Source organism: Hydractinia symbiolongicarpus, chromosome 2 (genome assembly GCF_029227915.1).
Source record: "Hydractinia symbiolongicarpus strain clone_291-10 chromosome 2, HSymV2.1, whole genome shotgun sequence".
NCBI classification, from domain to species: Eukaryota; Metazoa; Cnidaria; class Hydrozoa; order Anthoathecata; family Hydractiniidae; genus Hydractinia; species Hydractinia symbiolongicarpus.
In genome coordinates this window covers 20,148,659-20,173,774 of record NC_079876.1, presented here as the reverse complement: position 1 = coordinate 20,173,774, position 25,116 = coordinate 20,148,659, and the positions used below count along the sequence as shown (strand labels likewise).

Genomic DNA, 25,116 nt, shown 5'->3' with positions numbered 1-25,116 from the left:
TCGTTCTCAAGATATTCACATTTAAAGAATTTTAGATTTAATTATGCTGCATAAATTATGATGTCATATTTAAGTAATAGCAAAATTTGGCATTTTTTGTCATCAGTAATTGTAGACCTGATGTACATTCAAACTTTATCAATGCATAGACATGATAAAGGTGGACTGATTAACATATATTTTTTTGCCAAAATGACACCAGGCCCCTTAAATTTTTTCCAATGACCCAATAGTTTGGTATCTATAATTTAATTTGCAATAAAATTTTCTGAGTAAGTTTGTATAGGCCCCATATGTTTACTTACAAAATTTAAAAAAAAAATTAAAAATATTAACATACTTGTTTAAAAAAGGTGCTGACAGTGAGGGAAATTGCTCGGAAGTTCGTCAAATCAGCATTAGGTTCCTCTGTTTCAAGACGTGGACGATCATACTTCAAGGAGCTAGGTCTGCCAACATCAGCTCCACTTGATGTTCGTCTAGAAATTCCTTCACCAGCTCTTCGCATTGAAGAACGCACACCATCTGGTGACTAAAAATGAGGTTTAAGGAGTTATCAGTGTTCCATTTGAGTAGAAATCAAATTACTATATAAAATAACTCCGAAAAAAGCTGTCTACCCTCCTTCCAGAACCGTCTTTGGGAGAAGGCAAATCTTTATCCCCAACATTGCTTGGTTCTGTGGCGGAAGCACCTGTTATTACATCAACTAAATGAATAGCTGTCCACGCGAATGGCATCCGGTGGGCTCCATTCTTTGCACAGAACTGTTCAGCATGTTGCCGAGCCTTTTCTTTGCTCTAAATAAACATGTTCAAAGTCGACTTGTGATTATTACCATGAATATGTATCGTAACCTACATTCAAAAATAGCATATTAACTCATGTGGCATTTGTGGGGAAAAATAGATCAAGCTGAAACTTCGTCCAAACCACCCACAGGGTGTGTAGGTGACCAGAAAAATTACACTATGGTGACAAAAAAGCGTCTTTTCAAATAGTGGATATAGATACTTTAAATGTCATTTTTAGCATTTTTCTATGCTGATAATTTTCTTCTTCTTAAGAAACTGCATCAAAAAACAAGCAAGAAAAGATAAATGATCAAAAATGGAAATAGAAACCCATGTAAACTCAATGAGTGTCAGGGCATAAAAAAGAGATCAAACAAAATGGTAGCCCATAAATGCGCAATCACACATAGTGAGATTGGAACTAATCTCATCAAAAATTTTATTTACATGTACTTAATTTTCCTAATTGAAGTTGAATGACAGAAGTTATTTATAATTATGTTATGTTATTTTTTATTTATTTAGCAAATAAAAATAAAATAAAAAGTTGAGCTGACGGAAATAAACAGCAGGCAAAACGAAGATGGATAAAAATGTTGGCTAAAGGAAAAAGACACCTAGGACGAGATAAGTACAGTATCTTTTTAATATCCTGTATGGTACAGATTATTGTCATATCTCTTTCTTTTATATTGCTTTATTAAGAGTGAGGGTACAATGAATGTGTATTTCATACTACTTTTTCTAGTAAATTTTCATTTTAGTTTAAAATGGGCTTACCTAGCTTGAGAATAACATTCTTTAAAACACATAGGAAGTTAATTTTAATTCGAATTCTAAGAGAACGTAAATTAGAAAAAAATTCTTATTCTGTTTTAGATCGCTTGCTAAAGACTGGATGCTTATGTAAGGAAAACGGAAGGTCAGATGAATGAGATGCACAATAAAGGTTTAAAACGTTGTTGCAAAAAGCCTAGAGAAAGGGGATGAGGAATTGCAAATCAAATTAAAATCTCTATAAGAATCGGCCAGTGACAAGAGTTATCACACTTGTCTTAGAAAGTTTGTTGACAACAGGACAACATACCTTACTTCTTGACATGGTAAAAGAAAATACTGAGATCGATAGTAAACAACTACATGATGTTTTCTAGAATTCATTACAAAGTCAATATAACAAGCAACAATCGAGCAGTAGTAACAGAGTAAGCATAAAAATTAAAATTGTGATATGTTTGATATGTGTATATCTCCTAAATATATATTTTAGTGAAAGGAACAAAACTGCTTTGTTAAATCAGTTCAAGAAAATACCACGTAAACCAGAATTGTTTGTCCACCTCACAAATTTCATGTGTTCTTCCATTTCAAAACTGACAAATCAACTGGTGCAGAAGATGACAATGATAGAAATATTTTCAATGCTCTCACCGTGACTTAACTGAGAAAAAAATTTAAACACCAGACTTTCTTTTTTCCCTTATAACTCTGTTCCCGTTGGTTTTCCGATCCAGGTTTCATAGAGAAAAATAATCAGCATAAAAAAATGAAAAAAATGATATACAACGTATTTATTAACATATTTTTTTTTACTTTTCAGCATCTGTCACTTAAAAAAAAGGCTGGGAAAGAGGTTTTCCAAAATAGAGCATGTTTTTCTGGTCATATATAGACCTTGCAGAAGGTTTGGATGATTGGATGAAGTTTTACATCTACCGTACTAAATCCCAACATCTTATGATGTGTCACCTTAAAAAAATGCAAATATGGGAAATTTAGAATGGAAGTTTTAATTTTTTGGGTATATCATGGGTTAACTTCCTGTTACCCTGCTATATTAGATAATCTTGCTAATTATAATATTTTCATTCTTTTCATTCACGCTTTATTTTTGTATAAAATATTATGTTGTCTGCAGTTAATAGCTAAATGGTTGCTGAAGCAAAGAACTCATGTTGGAAATTTCACGTTGACACCTTATATATGGAGGTATTCAAATGACTTCATTAGACGGAGAACATCAAGTATACAAACCTTTTGATTATCTGAATCTTTCATGTATGGTTCTGCACACTCAGTTATGTCGCCTTGTTGCAATACTTTCTCAAGTTTGACCACAAGACATACTTCTGTAGATGGATAGGTGACAGAGAATATACATGACTTTGCAAGGGTTGAGATGTCAGGCTTGCCTTTTATATGTGCAGCTATCATTTTTTTGTGCCACTCTTGATTCAAATCAAAGTGGAAGTTTTCAGATATCTAAAGGGCAAGACTTGCATTTAACATAGCATATTCTTGGATAAAGAATATAGTAGATAGAAATCAAAGATGAACAACACAAAAAATTCCCAAATAAAATCAACACAAAAAAATCAATCTAAAAATTTCAATAAAAATTTCTGATGACTAACAATGAAAATTATAAATGCAGAACAGTTCACATTAGAGAAAAGACAATGGTTCAAACCAGTGAAATGAATTTGTTGGCATAATAATTTTTTTCTTACCTTTTTTTTTTGCTTACAATCATAGAGTGCCATTGTGGCAAATATTGGTTCAATATCAAGATCAAGCCTAATTGAAATGTAAATCAAGAATGCAATTTCAACAGCATACCCATAAGTAAAAAAAGAAAAGTGGAATTAAAAATACAACATACTTAAGTTCAGTACACCTCACTAATATTCGTTGTCCGATGTGTTCTTGTGGAATCACTGCAGGTGTTTTTGTGACATACTGCTCTTCCTGTATATGAAACATAATAATTCGGTGAATGCAACCATAATGGAGAATATTATGTACCTTTATGTATAACTTTTTTTTAGACAATGAAAATCGCTTGTACAGCGAGGCCACAACTTCAAAATATTTGTAATTTGAGGTCAAAATTTAGGGGAAAAAACACAAAAATGTGCAAAACCAGGATGTATGTTAAATAATTTTTGTTCCTTTCACAGAAACTTTTAATAGAGTGAATGTTTCTAAGCAGATTTTGGTGTTTCTATGCAGTAAAACCTGTAGCAAATTTAATACATTTAGGTAAGCCTGTCAAAAGTTATGGAGAAGGGTTCCTTGATAAAAAATGTTTAAAAATTCGGCTAAAACGACAGTATGAGTTTACTGCAAATTTGACATAAAGATATAGTAGCATACCTCTTGTGGTGAGAAGATAGAAAATATTGATGGGACGCGATTTTTGTCACGAAGTACTTCATTTTGACTGTCTATTTCTTCAATGTCTGTATTGTCAAGCAAGCTTTCGAGCAGTGGGTCAGGTTGACATGACTGCAGATCGAATATGCTGAAAAGTAGTAAAATTTGTAAATACTTTGGTGAAAAGATAAACAGTTTTAACAAAAAAATAGCATGATTATAAATTGATTTGTTTAAGCGAGTAAGACCATTCCCTGAAAATAGAAAATTTCCAGTGGTTAGGAAAATCAGGCTACGGCTGCACTTATATAATACATTAAAATCCCAGCCGTACAAGATTGAAAAAATTAAATTAAAAGAGAGCATTAAAAGTTATACAGTAAATATTTTTGCTTTGGATTTAACTAACTTTTTCACATCCCTTGTAATGTTTTACACCCCTTTTGGAGTTCCTCATCCTTTTCCTTCATGGTGTATGTAAGTTTCAGTAAACAGAAAATAATTTTTTGGTACTGGCATTATAGAATCGTGTGTATCGTTTTTGTCCTATTTTCACTTTAATCCCATCTTACACCTATTGTAAAAAACTGTCCTTTAGAAGTAAGGATCTGTTAATATAATACTTCAGCAAAAGGCAGATAAATATAGCACATATCAACAATGTTTTTCTGCAAGAAGATAAAATAATTTGTCTTTCGCTAATCAGATTAACCATTTATTTAGTACTGATATAAAACAAGGAAAAAAAGAGCCCTGTAAATAAAGTTGCTTGTGTCAATTAGTGCCATTCCGTTTAATATTGATTTTTCGATCTAGCCAAAGGTATTTCGGATATCAGGTTGCCTTTGAGAAAAATGACAGAAAATACTATTACCACACATTGGTCATCATTAGTATCTCTTTGCCAATCAGGAGAAAAGAAATAATTTAAGAGCCCACAACAAAGAAGTTTTTGGCTATGTATAGCTATACCTCTAATACAATAAAGAAATAATATAGAGGAGGCATGTCATTCAACTATGATCAATTTTAGGAAAAATATTCTAAAGAAATTATGGTGACATAAGAAAAACAATTATGGTATCTAGTTTGATCAGGAATTAAATATCATTGTGGAAGATAAAAATCAACGTTTTGATTGTGTGTATCCTAGTAAAATATTTTAATATGTAGATGTATCACCTTTTTAGTTACAAACAGAATTTGTGTTACAATTATTCATAAGCTAAGCGTAAAAACTTATAAAAAAACCCGATTATATTTCTGTCCTCTCATAGTGAAAACTTTTTAGCTAGAGCATATGTTAAAATACGTTCCAAATTTAACCAATTATTAATTCCTTGATAATAATATATGTTTGTTTTGATTTTAAAACAAGCTAGACTAATTGGTTTAAAAAAACACCCATTTATTTTTCATCCTTTCAGTTTTAGCGTGTACCTGTATTTATTTTGATGTTTTAGCTATCTAGCTACAGGGACCAAAAGTACTTTTGTTTTAACGTCTTAACTTACCCTAACATACTATTTTATTTCTTTTTAGTTACCTTTATTCCTCATTTTACATTTTAGTTAAAAGTGACAATACCTAGCCAGCTAGCAAGCCACAGAATTCTCAGATGGTTTTGTGTTTCTAAGACTTTTTACTTCGAGCATGTGACTAAGTAAACTTTTGAGTGCATTATGAACTTGCTATAGCGCTTTAAAAATATGGGTAGACAGCTGTATCAATGGCAGTATTTGTGCCAAATATATATATCCATCTTGAACCTTTAAGTTTTAGTACTATTAATAGCATATATTTATTTTTCCATTTTTTGGTGAAAATCTTATTTTTTTAAAATTCCTATCAGGCTTCAAAAATGCCCCCCAAAAATGTCACACGTTTCAGTACAATTGTCTAAACATCCCATAACAACTAGTCAAAAATAATAACTCAAGTTAATGCATTTTTACAATATTGGCCCAGGGCAGCCTTAATCATGACTATATGAAGACAATGGTTAAAGTGATGGAATTTTTTAAATTTCGGAGGCAAAGTTTGCCAACTAACTATTAATTCCCTCAGTAAGTTCATGCTGACGTCAAAAAGTTATGCTAAGGCATCTGTATGTAAAAAACTATCTGTGTATCCATTAGCAAAACATCTGTGTATCCATTAGCAAAAATTAAGCTTAAGTTGTATTTTACTTGAAAATATAAGACATACCTTGAGGCCCAACTTCCACGTGGTGTTTCTACCATTCCTTTGGCCAAAGCAGAATTTTTGACATCTTCTTGTTCATTTTTTGATCGTTCATCAACCTCATATTCATGTTTATGCAAACGTTGTGCAATACTGTCTGTTCTCTGAGCTTTTTGTTTGGATTTGCCACCAAAGCCTTTCAACTGATATCTTATACAAAAAAAATGCGTTTTACTTTTCATTTCCCCAGCATCAATGATTATTCTCACAACGGTTTAGAAAAATTGGATCAGCTTAGGTCTCAATCAAACTGTAACTTATAGTGAAAAAAATACAGTTACCAATGATATTTTTTTATTTTTCACATTAAAACCTATACAAACCTTTATTGGTAATTTTGAGGCAAGACACTGTATACATTATAGAGGAAATTTTCCATACTTTCTATTTACAATAGACCAATCATCTGTATAAAGTTTAATGCAGTCTTTTACCAATGGTTCAGGAATCAAACTAAAAAACAAGGCATACTATGAACAAACAAAAATAACAAAGTGACAGACGGGCAAATAAATCAAACTTACTGTGCTGCTTCTGGGACTGGTGGACCTAATGTTCTATAGGTTCTTGGGATATTCGTAACTTCAATATCATCAGTTGGAAATTCTGTTAACACTGTGACACCAGAGTTGTCATCATCAGCAAGTGACTGGTGTTGCAGGATAAATTCCTCAAAATCAAGAGGATCAACAATGTCTTGAAATGTGGCCTAAAACATGCAGCAGTTTTTTTATTAGTAAAAAGACAACAAAAAAAGGTAGAACAACAGTTTTACCACTTATTTCTCAAAAATAGTTAGAGTACAAAAATTCACTTTTTGATGTTTTATGTATGGTTAGATTTCTACCAAAAAACTAAAATTTCCCCAGAGAATTATACCATTTTATCACTTTTTTAGAAATATGAGGCTACAAAGCTCCTATAAAGATGATGTCACAAGTGGCTGAAGTGTGTTAAGCACAAAAATCGAATACATTAAACATCTGCTAATTCAAACTTGCAAGGCATCAAAAAATAGGTTCAAATAAACTAACGTTTGAGCATCAGCAAACAAAACAGTTTGATACACCAAGGGCTCAAAAATTTTGTTCGAAATAGCAGATGTTCAAATTTAAGGAAATCTCTATTGCGTGTCTAAATGTCTATTGCGTTTAGGAGTACAGCATGAGGGAAGGGTTTTTAAAAGTTATGAATATTGTTAAACTTTTGTTTCTCGTAACATTTTTATTTTTTACTTACATATGTTAAATATTTTCCAAACCATGGTATTCGTATTTTTTCTTGCATTTGTGCTTTTTTTTTGCACCTCTGCACATTTGCAAATATAATTCATTGAAATTATTTATTATGCTTGATGCCTGTTTGGTGAAAATAATTTATGACGGCCAATTCACACAGAAAATTTTATTTTTATAACATAAATTAATGCAAAATAACTTCTGCATTGTGCAGTCTGACCTTTATTGCTTTTCGAAACAATGTTTATTTCTCATTAGTGTTTTTACTTGACATGGTTGCTGTTTTTTTTGAGAATAATTGTATTATAAATTCTTATAATTGTGAAAATTCCAGGGCATTTGATAAACTATAAATAAAAATAGCTATTTAGTGATAATCAGATAAAAACAACAACAAATTATCGCTAAATAAAAAATGGATTAATGATAAGGCTACATAGCCAAAAATAATTTGAATGCTTTTAGCACAATATGGCTGATGTTAAATGTTATAGCTAATCAAAAAAAGGTTTCCTTGATGTTTTATATAAATTGCATGTAGTCTTTTTAAAATTGTGAATATATTTTGTTATCACCATAAAAAATAAAACTAAATTAGTCTTTACCGAACATTGTAAACATTTGGCCCTGTCCAGATCCTTTTCATTTTAGATACTTTTTTTTGACTGATTGGCTGAGCTGGGACAAAATCTTATGAGATTATATTGTGATGTTTGTTTTTGTACTCACTTTGTCTTCCTTATCAACTTGAATATTAATTTTTTTTATGAGGAAAAATGTCAACGCCAGTTAAAAATTTAAAGCTTTTTTAAAACTAAAACATGTCTGGGTTTAAGGGGAGCTAGCTAGGTAGCGGTTTCTTTAAAATAATTTTACTTGTGATCATTTAATTTGTCAACCTTTCAGTCGGGAAAGATGTGTATTAGGATTTAATAACTTAATTTAGAATACAGCTTTATGCAAATGTATTTAGTCAAATTACAGGGTGTTTTTGTTTTTGTGCCATTTAAAACAATGTTAAACCAACCGCACAACATACAATACACTTGGGGAAAGCAAAGTCCTGTTTTACCCAACTACGTTAGATTTCTTTCAATACTAAGTCAGGATTCATGCACGACTAGAGATTTTTGTATATGCACAAAATTGCAGTATGAGAAATTTTTAGGCACTGACACAATATACCTAAGGGACAGTGTCCATATTCAAGTTGCCACACACAACAGCATTAATTAGAGCTCTCACCTCTACCACACTGTGGGTCTCTTTTGTACTTTTACTGGGGGATTTTCTTTGTTTTAGGTAGTTCTTAAAACTCAAACTTCTAAATGTCAAATTGACGTTTGTTATGGCAACTTGAGTATGTACACTGCCTTTCAGTGGCTTGTCATTTCAAAACTAACTTTTTCCACACCTGTTAAATTATATAACCTTTTTGTCAACATTTTGTTTCTGATTCTTGAAAGAGGAATACAGTATCGGTCATGTTATCTAAGGCAGATGATGGTGACATCAGAAATTTGATGTTTTGATACCCAATTTTAGGTGAAAATTTGCAATACATATGCCTTTGAATTTGTTACTTGCTGAAAATGAGTGTTTGCTGCAGAAGACTTGACGATTCCCATTATCTGCTCCTCAATTATATAGTAATATAAATAAAATTAAGCTTCTTCTTTTTTCACTGTACAAACTCGTCAGTCTTTAGAAATACTTTTGATGTGGTTTTCATTATAAGTATGTAGCACAAGTTAAACCTTGGAAAATTTGTATTAATATATCATATCAGGAAATATATGTTTTTTTTTTAATTTTTATTTCTCCATTGTTGTTATAAATTATCATATATATATTATGAAGAGTATTGAATATTTTTACCATTAATTTTTGCATTCCTCGTTAATGTGGTTTTTCTTGTAAGAAGCTGTTTTTTCTATAAAGCTCTAGTTATTCTCTATAACAGCAAAGAGATCTCACCTTTTAGTCATACAATGTGTGACATTTTTAATTTTTATGTTGTGAACAAAGCCTTTGTTAGTTGTTTACTTTTGAAATTTTCTTATTATATAATATGAAATGGAAATGTCAATGATGCATTTATCTTAATTTCTACACTGTTCAATGTTATCAATTATCAATGTTATCAATGTCAATTATTTCTTTCCTCTAGTTGCTAACACATAGGTGGAGTGGTACATTGTGAGTTTTTAATTCTTATAAACGAAGAATGTATTAACAGGAAATTTTGCAAACTTTGGAAAATTCTCATAATTTTATTTTTTTACATTCACATGTTCACCAAAATGTAAGAAAGACACAAGGTTTAATTGTACATGTCAGGAAAGAAAACAAAATTTATAAAATAATTATTGAGAAAACAACACAAATTAAAAAAAAATCTAGGAAAGACCGCAAGATTAAAAATAATTTTCTGAGGGAGCAATACAAAATTAAAAAAAAAATTTCTGAGGAATTAGAAAGACTGAGTTTAAGGGTTAAAACACGTGTTCAATTTCTTACGTTTTCGTGAACTAGGAAATTTAAAGCAACTGCTTTTTATAGCTGCAAAAGTAAAATTTTAAAGCAAACAAAATTCTTATAGAGCAACTAAATATAGAAAAAATACACAATTTAAAGTGCTGGATTATAGCTTATTAAAAAAGTGCATACTGAACTTCATCTTCAATAAGTTCAAAAGCATTTCTCTATTTTTCTTAATATTTAGTCAGTTATAGTGATTAAAGGGGCTACAAATAGGCTTGAGTAAGATCTCAGAAATCGATGTTACTCTCTTGGAATAACATCTATATAATAATACACCAGCTCCGTATGTCTGTAACAAGCAAAGTTGATATGTTTATTTTTCTTTGATGTCGCCGAAAAATGCATGTCTAATATGTTAAATTTTCTGACATTACGGCGCGACGTCAATAACATTGCTTTAACGTCAATATCCTATATTAAATTAATGAAGCCATTACAGTGCACCTAAAAATTTGAGGCCAAATAACTTGGAAACGAGGTAGTGACGTTAATGATTTTTCACCGCCTTGGTAACTAGGGACCACCTAGGACCAATTTGGGTAAGTTTCCCAAACCTGGGTCCCCAAATCCGTTTCGGAATGGATGGGTTGATGACTTCATCAAAAAACTTTCAAACCTTAAAATCTCTGCAACCGTTTCTCAAAAGTACATAATCCTATACATTTTCTTGATCAGCGTATCAAGATCCATACGATGAAGGAAACAGGTATAGAAATTTCTAAAAAAAAATTTTTTGGTTTTGGCGGGCCATTGCTGACGTCAGCAAATATTTTAAACCCTTATATCTCATTAACCGCTGATCAAAAGCACATGATCATATATATTTTCTTGATCAGCTTTTTTTAGTGGATGGGTTAATGACGTCATCAAAATTTCTGTCCTGCCTCAGTGGATTTTTCCACGGGCCTTATCGACTAGTTATGTAATAAACAGACAACTCAGAAGTCAAGGTACAAGAAATTATACCCACTTTTATTGTGAAAATATGGAGATGAATAATTACATTTTTCTACTTTTTAATGGTATTTTACCAAAATAGATACAATATCTTCTAGCATTCTTTTCTGGCAGTAAAGCAAGCTACAGTCTGCGAATATTATAACAGTAAAATAGGAATTTGTTTTAAGGACTAAGACAGCATGACTCTCTTTGTTAAAAATACTATACTGAATAGCCTTAAGAAGGTTATTATTATAATAAAAAATTTTAAATCTTTGTTTAATATGCAACAATTTGGCATGTTTTTTTGCAACATTTAGGAAAAAATAGCTAGCTAGCAAAGTCAAAAAACTTTATAGTTTCTTTCATTAGAAACATGATTTTAAAAGAAAGGTAAGTGGCTAACGTAGAACAAATTATGGATATGCAATATAAGGTATTTTTCTGTCGTTTTCAGTTATATTTGGGTGCCCAACATTATATCCAATATGATTTAATATTATATTTTAGTCCTTTTTTTAGTCCTTACTTCTCATAAGAAAAAAGTCACTGAAGTAAAAAATTGACAGCTCGTAGTCTCAGCATGGTGTTTCTTACACAGCTGGTAGCCTAGTGGTAGAGAAAAATATTAAAATTCGTATTTCATATTTTAAAAAAATAGGAATATTTACGAATATTTTTAAAAAATATGAATTCCGTATTATTTGAAAATACGAAACACGGTTTTTAAAAAAATATGCGTATTTTTTAAATACGCAATTCGTATTAATTTCTAAAAATACGCTCATTCATTCATTCATTCTCGGCTTAACGTCTGTTTTCCATTCTACCATGGGTTGGACGGGGTATATTAATGACCCTTTTCCAAACTGATCTAGACTGTGTTAGATCTAAACTCAACTTCCTCTGTATCAAGTCTGTCCTTATAACCTCCTGCCAAGTCTTTCTTGGTCTGCCTCTGGGCTTTGCCCCTGGAACTATAAGTCTCTACACTTTCTTACCCAATTATTCCCCTCCATTCTTTCCAAGTGCTCCAGCCTATTCAATCTTCTTATCTGCATAACATCTTTAATTCTACAGATACTTAGCCTGCTTCTTAGCTCATCTGAACTCTTTCTGTCTCTCAGACTGGCGTTACACATCCACCTAACCATTCTCATATCATTCCTTTCTAAACAGTCAAGATCTTCCTGCTTCACCACCCATGTCTCACTACCGTACAACATAACACTTCTTACACAGGCCTCATACAACCTACCTTTTAACTCAATTGACAAGACTCTAGAATAGAAGCGGTAAAAAATAGAAGAGTATCACAAATGGGACTTTAATTGCACTGGGACCTCCCTTGGCAAGACCTAGGTAACCAATTTCAATAATAATAAAATCGAAAAACAACAATATCATATACAGGGCTTCTTAGATCATAAAAACCCTAGGAACTAAGGCTGCTCTACATCCTCTTGCATCATAAAAAAAACAAAAAAACAATGCTGACTAAATATGAAATCCTAGGAACAAGCCAAGCTTTCTTGGTCGTTATTAAATCTTTTGCTTGCTTCCTTTATCTAGAAGCGAATCATCTAAACAGAACAAAACAACACTGATCACATATCTGCAAAGTCCCTGATTTACTACATAGTTAAAATTTGTGCAGTGACAAATTTGCAAGAGATATAGGAATAATTTAGCTTAACCTTAGCAATGAACGATAATTTCAAACAGCTATTTTACATTTATCTAATATTTCTTATTGTGTGTGACACATCGATACACACATGTTATCAAATTCCCTGAAATCTTCAGAATTTTCTAAACAATTGACATAAAAGTTTATTTAGGTGGTTGAGATTCATAAATATCTTCTAAAGAGAATAAAGAAACTCCAACTCTGCTTAAATACTCCAACTCTGCTTAAATACACCACTGGCATTGCAGGTATGAATATTCTACACTTTCAGTCTGCACATGTAAACTTCTAGTTTGACTTTAAAAGAATTTAAAGTGGATTATGATTTAATTGGATTATGTGGACTGGAAGAGAAGAATGTTATTTGCATTATGATTACAGTAAGTTTTAATTTTATATACATCAAATCAACGGAAATATTCCAGGAACCTCTAGCTATTTGGTCCAGGTTTTTTCCCCCTTAATAACATTCCACAGGCTTCTCCAAATTGAATCAAACTTACCACACTTATAGTTCGTCACAAAAGGACCAAAATGGCAGCACTAAATTTTTGTTTGCGTCAGCACATTTTCTGTGACATCATCAAAAGCTTGAAATTTCTTTGAAATGGCACTATCTGCTTAAAATTCAATTACTTTAGTTCTAGAGCGAATTTTTACATTCTGTTTGAAGTTTTAAACAGCTAAATAAATGTTGTTAAACATATTTTCTGGTTTTTTCATGGATCACATGAAAAATTGTCTAAAAATGCCCCCAAATCCGAGAAAAAACGGGAAATCGGATTAACCAAGTGTCCAAAAGATGCAGAATCATTCTTCTTGATGAAACAAAGTTGTGTTGTAAGTTTCAAGTTCTAAAGATAATCCTAACAAGAGTTATTATATTTTCACCATTATAGGGGTTTTATAGTTTCAAGTAACAGCCAATATCAAAGCCTCTGAAAGGTATGGGGCCTAAAAATTAGGCATGCAGGTGTCTAATAGATAATTATTGAAACTCAGTAAGTATCGTAGCTATGCAACATAGTATTAAGGAGTTATTAAAAAAAACCGTCAGGGGGGCCTATAGTTATGCAGGTTTCACAGCTGCTATGCCCCTTGTATATTATTGATTACTTTATTTTGGATAGGGCAACAAATCCAACCTCAAAACTCACATTTGCAAATTTTCAGTGTCAAGCATTGTCACAGACTTACTAAATGTTTAAAAACATATCTTCTTAAGAAAAAAAGAAACTTACAGCAGGGACGTTGTTTGCTATATTCTGTATTTCTGTTAAAGACAATCTTGAAATTTGAGATCTACGATCTCCAGCTTGTTGTGAAGCCAGTGGTGATTGTGAATTACGGCTGGTGTAAAGAAAAAATAAAATCTTGTTATTTCTACAAACATCAATACAGTACCAAACCCAAAATACACTAGAAATAGAAGATACCTGTGGGGGGGAGGAGGGGGGAGGGGGTGTAAATAACTCTTTGCTATGCGGCATAGCTTGCACACCTACTGACTTTTCATGTATCTATTACACACTTGCCTGTCAATCTTTTTGGTCTCGTACCTCACATAATTTAGATATTGGTTATTACTGAAAACTATGTCTTAAATTATTATCAAATTGCTGTAATCGGTATAATGCAAAAACCTCCGTTGGGATAAACCAGGGAGCTTAAAACTTACAACATATCTTTATTCATCAAAGGGAAACGCTCAAAGTTTTGACATGGGGCTAGCCAGATTTCCTGATTTTATTGAATTCTGAAGATCAGATTTTCAATTGTAAGGCATTTGATTATATCTGATATTATGTAAAATCTTTATGTAACTTTTATTTAGCTCTTAGGAACTTCAAACACATGTACCAAGATATATTTCATTTAGGTCTTTTAGCCTCAGAAAAGCCCTATATATTTAGGGTTAAATAAAATTGTACATATAAAACACAAGTTTTTCCACACCATGTAACAGTCATGTCTTCCCACTTCAAAGTTTGATGTATCTATTCAGTCTTTAATGATTACCTTTGGCAATTGTTAACATAAAAATTTGTAAGGTTGCTGTAGCATTAAACAAAGCATAGAACGTGGTATAGGCTGTATGGTATACTCCATTGTATACCTGTGAACAACTTGCAGTCTGGCTATTTTTAGTTTTATTTTATTTAGGGTGGTTTCTACTACTTTATGTTGCCACAATTTAAATGATCTGATAGGTTTGAAACTCTGCATGAACAAACTCGATCCAATTATCTTGCTACAATTTTCATAACCATGAGCAAAAGTGGGTGGCAGTTATAAAAATGTATACAATATTTTCTGGAGTGAAATTCAGGAGTTTTCAAATCAGGTAAACACACACAAACAGCACAATCAACTAGCTACAACTATGACAATACAAAAGGTAACGCATCTTTGACATCTGACTTACATAAAAAGCATCTAACCAGGCAAAATTTAAAATTGAAAACCCTCAATGATCTCAAAATGTATAATGAAACAAAACAGGATAGAATCTTTCACATGGCCAAAAAATATTTTATAACAAAAAATAAATTTCCTTCTATAGCCATAATTATGTTCACCCTGAATTTTAATCTGTTGAACAAAAACACAAACGTTTTTGCTTCATTCAATAACCATTGTATTCATACACAACTCAAAATGTAAGACAAAAGTCCTGAGATTGTACAATAAACTGAAACCTGATATGGTTTGTTAAACATGGTGGATACCATGCAAGTCTTGCAGTATTTCTAATAAGAAAAAAAAAGTGTATCTTTGCAAGTTATTATTATTTGATTTTTATTGACTTGTATTTCTTGGCTACCACCACATATTTCTAAATCATTATTCCACTTTCCCAGATAAAAATCTGATAATAAACAAACAGATAGAAATAAACTACAAACCAAAATCTACAAGGTGAGAAAACATTACCAAATTAAAAGGAAAACTTAGCCAAAATCATATCGGAACACTTAGGTCAATGAAAAAACTACTAAATAAAAACAAATTACAGTGGAATGATCCTTTAAATACAAATTCAGACTTTTAAAGATCAAGAGCAGTATGAGAGCTGCCAACCAGCTTTAGTATGATTTATAGGTAGTCTTGATTTCATTAGTTTCCTCTTGCGTTAATTTTATGTTTAGCAAGTTCACAATGATTGCTATAACCATTCATCATTATCATCCTCAGTCTCAGCTTAATGTCTATTTTCCTTGCTAGCATGGGTTGGACAGGGTATATTAATAACCCTTCCAATCTGATCTAGACTGTGTTGGATCTAAACTCAAATTCTTCTGCATCATGTCTATTCAACCATTATCCCATTTAAATACACCAACAGCAACTTCTTGTTTTTTCTGAGAATCGAATGTTAACCCTTTCTTAAGACTTTTAATGATGGTTTTTGCTCGTTGAAAAAGGGACACAAATTATACTCCTCCACCGAACACAGTACAGCAGTAGAAATATAGAGGGTGTATCATCGAATTAAAGATGGCTTTAGCAACAAGAGGGGACATCTTATGTCTTATTTTCTTTAGTGAATTGAGGTGTAAGCTGATTTATTTGTAAGAGCCATTGAAAGTGACAATTCATGTTCAGATGACAATCCAACTTTACACCAAGTATTCATATACTTCTGGTTGATCTATTAAGTTGCTTTTTTATCATAATAATTATTAGTGTCACATGGATGCTGAGAAGCCTGTTTTGCCTATTTTAGAATTGGGAATAAGACGATTGTCTTCCAGTCAATTATATCAAAATTAATGCATTTTCAATTTCTGTCACAAACTGGTTTAAGCAATAAATTACGATATGATTAACATACATTAATACGTGAAAACGACTAAGTTGAAGTGATAGAACATTTATCATATTGCTCAAAGGGAACCCCAGGTATAAAATGATGTTGGACTTATATTATAGAGCTTAAAAAGTTAGCTAACAAGTCTTTTTAAATTTCTTGAAAAGCTCTCTTTGTTCTCAAGATATTCACATTTAAAGAATTTCAGAATTATTTTCAGAATTAATTATTCTGCATGAATTATGATGTCATATTTCAGTAATAGCAAATTTGGAAATTTCTATTCATCTTTGTAAATTTAGACCTGTTAAGGGGTGTGCATTCAAACTTTATCAAGGCATAGATATTATAAAGGTTAATTGATTAACATAAATTTTTTTGCCAAAATGACACTTGTTTGCTCGTCCTAGGCCTCTTATTTTTGTGCTGACAACTCAATAACTCGGGATCTGTATGTCGGTTTGCAATCAAATTTTGTGAGTAAACATATAGGGCTTATACAAGCTTACCCACAAAATTTATGTTAATCAATTAACCTTTATAATATCTGTTAAGCTACTGTTCGTGTTTAGACAGTATAACTAATTACAATAGTGTTGGATGGGGTTTTTGTTCTGTTTGGTGCAGATCTGATACATTGGTACAACGTTGCGTTGCTGTTGTGTTGCTGTTGTGTTTAATGATTGTTGTGTTAAACCCAAGTCAGAGCTACAACGATTATCAGGTTAGTCACATATTTCGCCTTTTAACACTGGTAGCAGAGGGTGTACTAACCTTTTAAAGATGGCACCCTACAAAGCCCCACCGACACTTGGTGATAACACTAATGTGTTATGAGAACTGGAAAAAAGAAGTACAGATATGGCCAATTATTTACTTCATTGGAGAAGAAGAAGCAGGCACCTGCTATTTTTTTGACTTTGACTGGTCAAGCACAGGGGCGGATTTAGACTTCGGCCACTTCGGCACTCGCCTAAGGAGAAATTTTGCCAATGAGAAAATCATGTGTATCTAAATATAGAAATTGATTTAAAGCAACGCATAATTTTTATTATAAGCGTTTAATAAGATTCCTTTGCGCCCAGGATCCGAGGTAATATTCTTATCACCACTCAGGAGTGTTTGCCGAGGCTCGACTCTCCTTCGATGTGCTTTGCCGAAGTACTATGGTTCTTACGGTAGTCGAACTACATTTTGCCGCATTTCGCTGACTTTGTTTCTCTCGATTCCTTTGTTTTCTGCCGTAAAAACAGTCGACTTCGGCGGCTGCCGAGGTGTGGACTTTTGGACTCTCTTAAACAAAAGAAACACAAAAGAATTATGACGTCGAGAAAAATCTCGCCGAGGTGTGGACTTTTGGACTCTGGTTAAAACAAAAGAATTTGTGACGTAAAAAGAATCTCGCCGAAGTGTGGACTTTTGGACTCTCTTTAGTCGAAATTTACGGTGAAAGAAAGATTGATATTAGGGGATGGGTGCGTAGGAATAATTTACTCTTCCTATTGTTATTGCCTCGCGGTAGCCGGTCTGTTTAATGGGTTCGGCCAGCTTCGGCCAACTGCAATTCTGAAGTTCTTTCTGATCCAACATGTCTTCTGATGGGAGCTTGCGGGATCGGGTTGTGCTTGCTGTAAAAAGCAATGATATTTGCGAATGTAAAAGTCTTTATAAGATATTGAAAGATAAAATAACAGAGTTTCCTGATTTTGGAACATTAGATCATTGGAGAAAGATTGAGAAAAAGTTGTTAAGCAGAAATTTCAGTGTTGAACATTTTATTCCTGGGTATGCAAAAGAGAAAGCATTCGTCGCTTTGAGGTAACTATCTATTTTTACTTTTGTTGATAATCCCTAAGGAATGTTTAAAAATAAATTAATTGTATTGTGGTGACAAAGCGCTAATAAGCTTTTAAACAATAAACAAAAGGGGGTTCACTACAATAAACAAAAAATTTCTATTTGGGTCATCGAGACTATTTAATGACAATAATAGAGCCAGCTGTTATTCTTGTTGTAGATTTGCAGTAGAGTGAAGTGAACAAATTTTTTATGTTCACTTTTGTAGATCTGAAGCTTCTGGAAATTGTTTATACAGTTCAGCATCCTTGTGTTTGGGAAGTAACAATATGTTGGTGGACTTGCTACGACTTCTGGTATCGTTGGAACTTTTTCTCTTCCCAAATTTTTATTCCAATCATCCTCTATTTTCTTCCATCTTTCAAGAGCAGAGAGGTTCTTTCAGTTCTCTGAAAAATATTCTATTTTTCTGTGTTTCCCATGTTGCTTGTGACAGCGATAAAGAGGGGGAAGAGCTTATAAAAGAGGAAGCTGTCTTAAATTTAAATGACAAAAACTGGTCAAGTTTCCTTTGCCTTTTAGCTTTGTCCTCAGTTACAGGGAGAATTATATTCTCATATTACCCTGATATTGGAGAGGAAAAGTTTAAGGTTTGTATGAACCAAAAAATAATTCCCCGTAAGCATGTTTCAATGAAGGCTGATCTACACATAATGTTTTGTTATGAAGGCTTTATGTTATCTTCAAAATTTCAGTCCAACCATTTCGTGCCTCTCGTTCATTCTTCTTTAAAACGAAAGACTGATCAATCACTTAAATTATGTTTTCCTAAAAAAGTATTTACTGACGGTAATATGTGTGTAGGTGGTAAATTACAGACAAAACTTAATTTCTTAACAAAACCTATAGTTAAAACATATGAATCACCTGCTATAACTTCCAGTATTAGCACAATTTCCAAAAATTGTTCCACTGTTGATAGTACAGAACCTGAAATGGTTTATGTTTGTGAAAATGATGTTGGATCTTTTCGAAAAAAAGTTGCTAAATTAAAGGAAAGGAGTATGTTTTTTTATGCTTCATGTTGACCTGGTGTACTGAAATTTAGTTTAAAATTTTCAGTTTTGATTGTTGTTCATTCATTTATTCATTGGTTGGTTTTGACAATTGATCAATTTGACTCATTTCATGACAGATTCATTTTGTTCATGGTTGGTTATATTACCTGATGTGCAAGCTGGAAGAAAGAAGAAAGAAGATTTTGAATGAAGAAAGAAGATTTTGACTGGATTATTAATTTAATCCTCTAATCTTTAAAAAATGTTATTTTTGGATTTCATTTATCTGGATGTGAATCTGGAAGAAAGAAGAAATTTTGCTGGCTGGCTAATTTTAGCCTTAATTTTTCTGAAAACATTATTTGGCTTTTATTTATGAATTTTATGGTTGTTTTTTTTTCCAATAACATATAAGAAATGGACATGTGAAGGTCCTGTCTGCTGCATTTTTGAGTGCTGAAATAGATAAATAAGCTAAAGCTTCTGGGGCTTCGCCCCAGACCCCACTTGGGGGGTTTACTGCGCCCCCCAAGACCCCCAGCTGTTTTATCACGCGCAATTTTTGCAACGCACAAATTGCGCGTCGGCTTCGCTTCGCTTCGCAAATCCGCCTAAGGAGAAAAAAATCCTGTATCCGCCACTTGGGGGGTTTACAGCGCCCCCCAAGACCCCCAGCTGTTTTATCACGAGCAATTTTTGCAACGCACAAATTGCGCGTCGGCTTCGCTTCGCTTCTCAAATCCGCCTAAGGAGATAAAAAATCCTGTATCCGCCCCTGAAGCATGAGAAGCAATTTTAGAGAGGGAACTTGAAGTGTTAAGTTCTGATGATGGTGTTAAGGAACTGGTGAAGAAGTTAGACTCCTTGTATCTTAAGGACTCGCATCATTCAGCTTATGAAGCATATGAAAAGTTTGAAAAATTTTGTAGACCTTCATCAATGACAACGAATGATTATATTATTGAGTTTGAAAGACTATACAACAAGCTCAAGAATTACGATATGGAATTACCTGAAGGAGTTTAAGCTTATCGTTTCATTAACAGTTCAAATATTTCGGAAAGTCATAAGCAGCTTATTAGAGCAACTTTAACAGAACTAAAATACACCAAAGCCAAAGAGCAGCTAAAAAAGATTTTTAGAGATCCTTCAAATTTTATGACTGGTCAAGGTAGTGATGATATCAAAATCGAGAAGACTGAAGACATTTACTATGGAGCTACCTACAGACAAAATAAAACTCAAAGTCGATCTAGAGACAACAGAAGAACATATACCCAAAAATTTGCAGATGGGAATAGAAGATTGAACCCATTAGATAGAAATGGTGAGCCTAGTAGATGTGCTATCTGTGGATCAGTTTTTCACTGGGCAAAGTCATGCTCCGATACACGTCGGGACAGAAAAACAAAACAAAACAAGCACCAGATGAAGTTCAGGTAGCCCTTATTGAAGAATGCATGACAAATTTTGTTGGAGAAACTTTAAGCATGGCGATACTTGACTCTGGGTGTACCAAAACAGTTTGTGGCGATGATTGGTTGCAATGTTATCTGAACACATTGAATGATGGAGAGTTAAAGTAATAATTGCTGGACAAAGCGTGATGTTATCCACAGGTGTGGTGCAAATACATTACCCTTATTGCTAAGCAAGGAAGCAATGTTTTAGATAAACATGTTGGCTTCAGCACAGTAGCACTCTCCCTTGTAGAGCTTTTGTAGTTTTGTAAACGAGATTTGAAATGTAATAGATGTTATACAAAAAAAACACTACGAAAAACTGTTTTAAAGATTTTTTAAATATCACACCTTTCAAGCATACTCATTGATGATGGTGCTACTTTCACACTTGCGTGAGGATGAATATTCAGAAGGTTGTCTTTTGAAATTTTATTATTCACAAAGACGTGACGTGAGTATACCATAGAAATCAAAGCAAATTTGTTTTTTAAAACACACGAACGGTTGAAATTTTTAAAAATGAAAGATTTGAGGTGGTTTTTTTCCAGATGGTCATTTCTTTTCGAAAAGGAAATATAAAAGATTTTTTTATTTTGAAAAATTAAACTTAAAAGGATGATAGTGTTAAAAAACATTCACTCGTAACTCCTATTCAATTTAAAGGTGTGAAAGACCGATTAGAAAAAAAAAGTTAGTTATTTGGATAAAGTCAATATTCCCTTTCGAAAAATAGATAGTTTCACCATTGGAAAGATCATTGTTTCTTTAGATACTGACCGGTTTTGATGTTGTACTGTAAAATACAAAGCCCGAGGTCAAAAGTACATACCAAGCTTGCGAGGTCTGTGCCCTTTACCTGACTGTATCTGGTCTGCAAATAAATATTCCTTTGTGAACAAAACGAACAAAGCTATATTTAAGTTGCTATTCTTCCCGAGGCACCAAGGAAGAAAAAAACGCATGTTCGATTTTGATACTTTTTGAATTCAAGACCATTCGATTTTAAAATATTATAAGTACACAAAACAAATTCGAATTATTGTTTATGTGAATTGAAACAAAAAGATGGTTTTAAGTGAGCCACTTTTTCTATTTTTTGTGTGCTATGAAAATGTTTTTTATTTGTTTATGTTTTTATATTACCATTTTAATAATGGCTTCCAAAACTGGTTAGTATGGGTTCATACAAAGACCTGTATTTGACTACACTAGTTTAAATTCAAAATTATATTTATTTGGGTTGGCAGTTTGAGATAGTTACAGAGAGTCAAGTAAAATTGATTACTTCAGCAAATTTTAGATCACAATTGTCAGCACAGAAAACTCTTAGAAACTAAATTTCAGTTGTTTTTCCTTTGTACTAACTGCAGGCAGGCTGTTGTTTGAAGTTTCTTAATTCTTTGAAGGATTTGATTATATAAAATTCTAAAAACAGAGCCTAAAGTATATTTCACATAAATTGTGTCTAGTCGGAGCTTTAATTAACTTTAAAGTCAATTTGTACTGTACCAACATGGTAAGAGGACAAGGTGTGTTCTGGCACAGATCTTAATTAAGATAGCAGCTACCCCTTACCCCTACATCTTACAATTACCTACTTGATTCGATTCTTGTAGAAGCCTTCATTTAGTATTACACTGTCTTCCGTTTAAAAAATTATAACCAGTTTCAGTTGGAGGTGGTCTAACTTGTTAACTAATCACTATCATACTTCATTAATCAAATTTTTTTAATATTTGCAGCAATATAGTAAAAACTATAATACAAAATATTCATAAAAAAATTATCAGTTTCATTTCTTATTTTATTTTCTTCTGGTGTAACTCTGCATCTTGTTTCGCACTAATTTCTTCAGCAGTAGTGTCAGCAGTAGTGTCAATGTTTTTAAAGTTTTTATTTTGATGGCCATTATGAAGGGATTGTGATGTTTCCTTCTTTATGTTTCAGATGTTATTCATGACCAATTTTCGGTTTCCACTTCCAAAAGCGCTCATAGTTCATTGCTTACCATAGTCTCTATAATTTTATTTAACAAAATCCAAATCCAATGCAGTGTCTTCAATTCTATGTTGGAAATTATGTTCTAAATTATTCAATTTGAAACATAGCTTCTACATTCTCGTAATTATACGTTTGTTAATTTGACTCATAACGCTGTTTGTTTAATTGTTGTATGTCTTGTACCCTTGCAAGGTAATCAACCTGGTATTACTTCAAGGGAAGAAACCAAAGTAATCAAGTCTCTTGAAGCAGGTTCGAAAAGTGGAAAGAAAAGATGGTAAGGAACTTCTGATGTGTTCCGGTCAACTACTTTGACCAATATCGGATGAATTTTGAAATAAGTGGATTTCAAAACCACTTGATTTGTGAGGAAAATTCATATTTATTCTTATTAATTAGGTATTCTTATTAATTAGATTAGGTGGGTGTGTTTTGATCTGTAAAGTATGACAAATATTTTCCAACCTCTTGATTGGTCAGTAAATCGAAGCTGCATGTTTTTTTGACAAAGGAAAGCACAAACATGGTATTCCAAACAAATCAAAAGGCAAATAAAAGAGGGCAATCAAAGCCATGAAATCAAAGTGGATAGGCATATAAGTGTTGTTCAACCATTGCATGGCAAGTAGGTTATTTCTTTTTTATAATTACATGCATAACAATGCAGAAATTGTATTGTCTTGTTGCCGTAATCCTAGATTGAGTAAGCTTTTGAGTGGCTATAAGTCATACAAAACTATTCATTGATGTAAAATAAAAGTTAATATGTTGTAAGTCTAAGAGATTTGTTCATTTAGCTTCTCTTTTCTATAATACCCGTAGGGGGTCCACAAAAATTAAATGTACATTAAACCTAGGTACCAAAAAAAAGATGCATAAAAAGTAAACTTGCACAAAACTCTCATGAAAAAAGGTACCTTTGTATCCTTTGAGCAAAAGCCCGTTCTCTGCCAACTTGATTAGCCATCATGGAAAATCTGCTGTTATTACATTATCACAACTATAAAATAGGAATGAATATCAGCCAACACACGTTAAAATAAAATCTATATAATTATATACGCAGGTTTAATACAAACAGATAATACAATTAAAATAGGGGAAGGGCATCTTTAAGTACATATGCGCCATAGCTTAGTGGTTATACATGGAGCCGTAGCTTAGTGGTTATAACTCTAACTTGTGCGGGAGACTGGGGTTCGATTCCCCTTGGCGGCGATTTAATATGGGCAAGTGAATGTTACCATAGCCTCAGGCGAGGGAAATTGGGGAGATGGCACAATGTGTGGGCTGTTGGATGTTGCAGGGAGTTGTCTGGTAGAGCACGGACCCTCATTGGGTCTGCATAGCTTAAAGTGAGCATTAAATACTCTAGGACTCCTCATCTAAGCCATGGCCCCTTCTGGAAATAATAAACAGGGTGTATCCCTTGATATTTGTGAGGCTAGCCATGTAAAATATGCACATCTATCTATCTATAGGTAACAAATTGCCTCCTCCCTGTATGCTTTTGCCCTGACCCTCCCTCAACTTTTAAAGAAATTGATTTAAAAAGGTCTAAAAATTAAAACAAAATAAATTTTCATAAAGGATATTGTGAGATCGTATTTTTTTAAGCACTTGCAAAAATATCTTATTTTGTGAAATCTTTACAGTAAGTGAGAGAATTTAATCTATTTCTAGACTTATTTTAATAAAATTAATCAAGACATTTTTAAAACATCAAAATGTAAATATATGGGAATATAGATAGTCAAAATGTGAAGGTACGCATTTATGAAACCCTCCACTCCTTAAGTGCATGCACAGGTACACAGCTGCACATCGCAAAAATGTATAGCCAATTATGCAGAAAGCAAATAAGACGACACTCTGTGTATGTCTTTGATTAAATAGATTGTGATATAAACGATATAAACGTTTTGCTTGATGTTTTTCATAAATGGTATATGTATCACCGCTCGAATGTAACTTTACATGTACGCGATAGTTATCACCTTCGCTTTTGGTAACATCAGAACTTTTATTGTCATTATTTACCTATTTTTAAATACATGAGCTATTTCTGCATGTCAAAAACAATAGAGTTCATGTCTTGTTTGCAAAATTTTATTAGCTCATGTTAACTTTGTGTGTTCAATTGTTGTATTTAATTGCTATAGTCGTCAATAGATCAATGTAATAAAATAAAATTTAGCAAAGCTTTTTTAATTTTTTACTCACAAACAGCAATGTTGAATTGTTCGTTTAGAAATGTTATGTTATCTGATGCTCGTGTTTTACGAAAGCGTGCATGCAATTCTATTTTTATTCACACAAAGCTAAATGTTATATTTTCCACACAAAATATACGTAACTCTTAAAAAATCGCACAAGCAACT

The 25,116-nt window shown here is 32.5% G+C and overlaps 1 protein-coding gene across 2 annotated transcripts in view; it reads right to left on the bottom strand.

Moving 5' to 3' along the window:
- Positions 1-24,655, bottom strand: part of LOC130630025 (dedicator of cytokinesis protein 7-like) — a 45,706-nt gene extending 21,051 nt beyond the window's left edge. Inside the window, exons 1-11 of one of the 2 annotated variants that reach the window (XM_057443422.1) lie at positions 23,653-24,655; positions 13,847-13,955; positions 6,719-6,903; positions 6,576-6,647; positions 6,159-6,344; positions 3,951-4,098; positions 3,457-3,542; positions 3,305-3,371; positions 2,829-3,056; positions 621-800; positions 341-532 (exon numbers count right to left, since the gene is read on the bottom strand). In XM_057443422.1, the coding sequence (XP_057299405.1) occupies positions 341-532; positions 621-800; positions 2,829-3,056; positions 3,305-3,371; positions 3,457-3,542; positions 3,951-4,098; positions 6,159-6,344; positions 6,576-6,647; positions 6,719-6,903; positions 13,847-13,955; positions 23,653-23,705 (1,506 nt within the window). In that variant the 5' untranslated portion in view covers positions 23,706-24,655. Of the gene's footprint in view, positions 1-340; positions 533-620; positions 801-2,828; positions 3,059-3,304; positions 3,372-3,456; positions 3,548-3,950; positions 4,099-6,158; positions 6,345-6,575; positions 6,648-6,718; positions 6,904-13,846; positions 13,956-23,652 lie in introns of those variants that run through there. The other variant, XM_057443423.1, reaches the window with a different exon arrangement.
- Between the last annotated feature and the right edge of the window lie 461 nt (positions 24,656-25,116).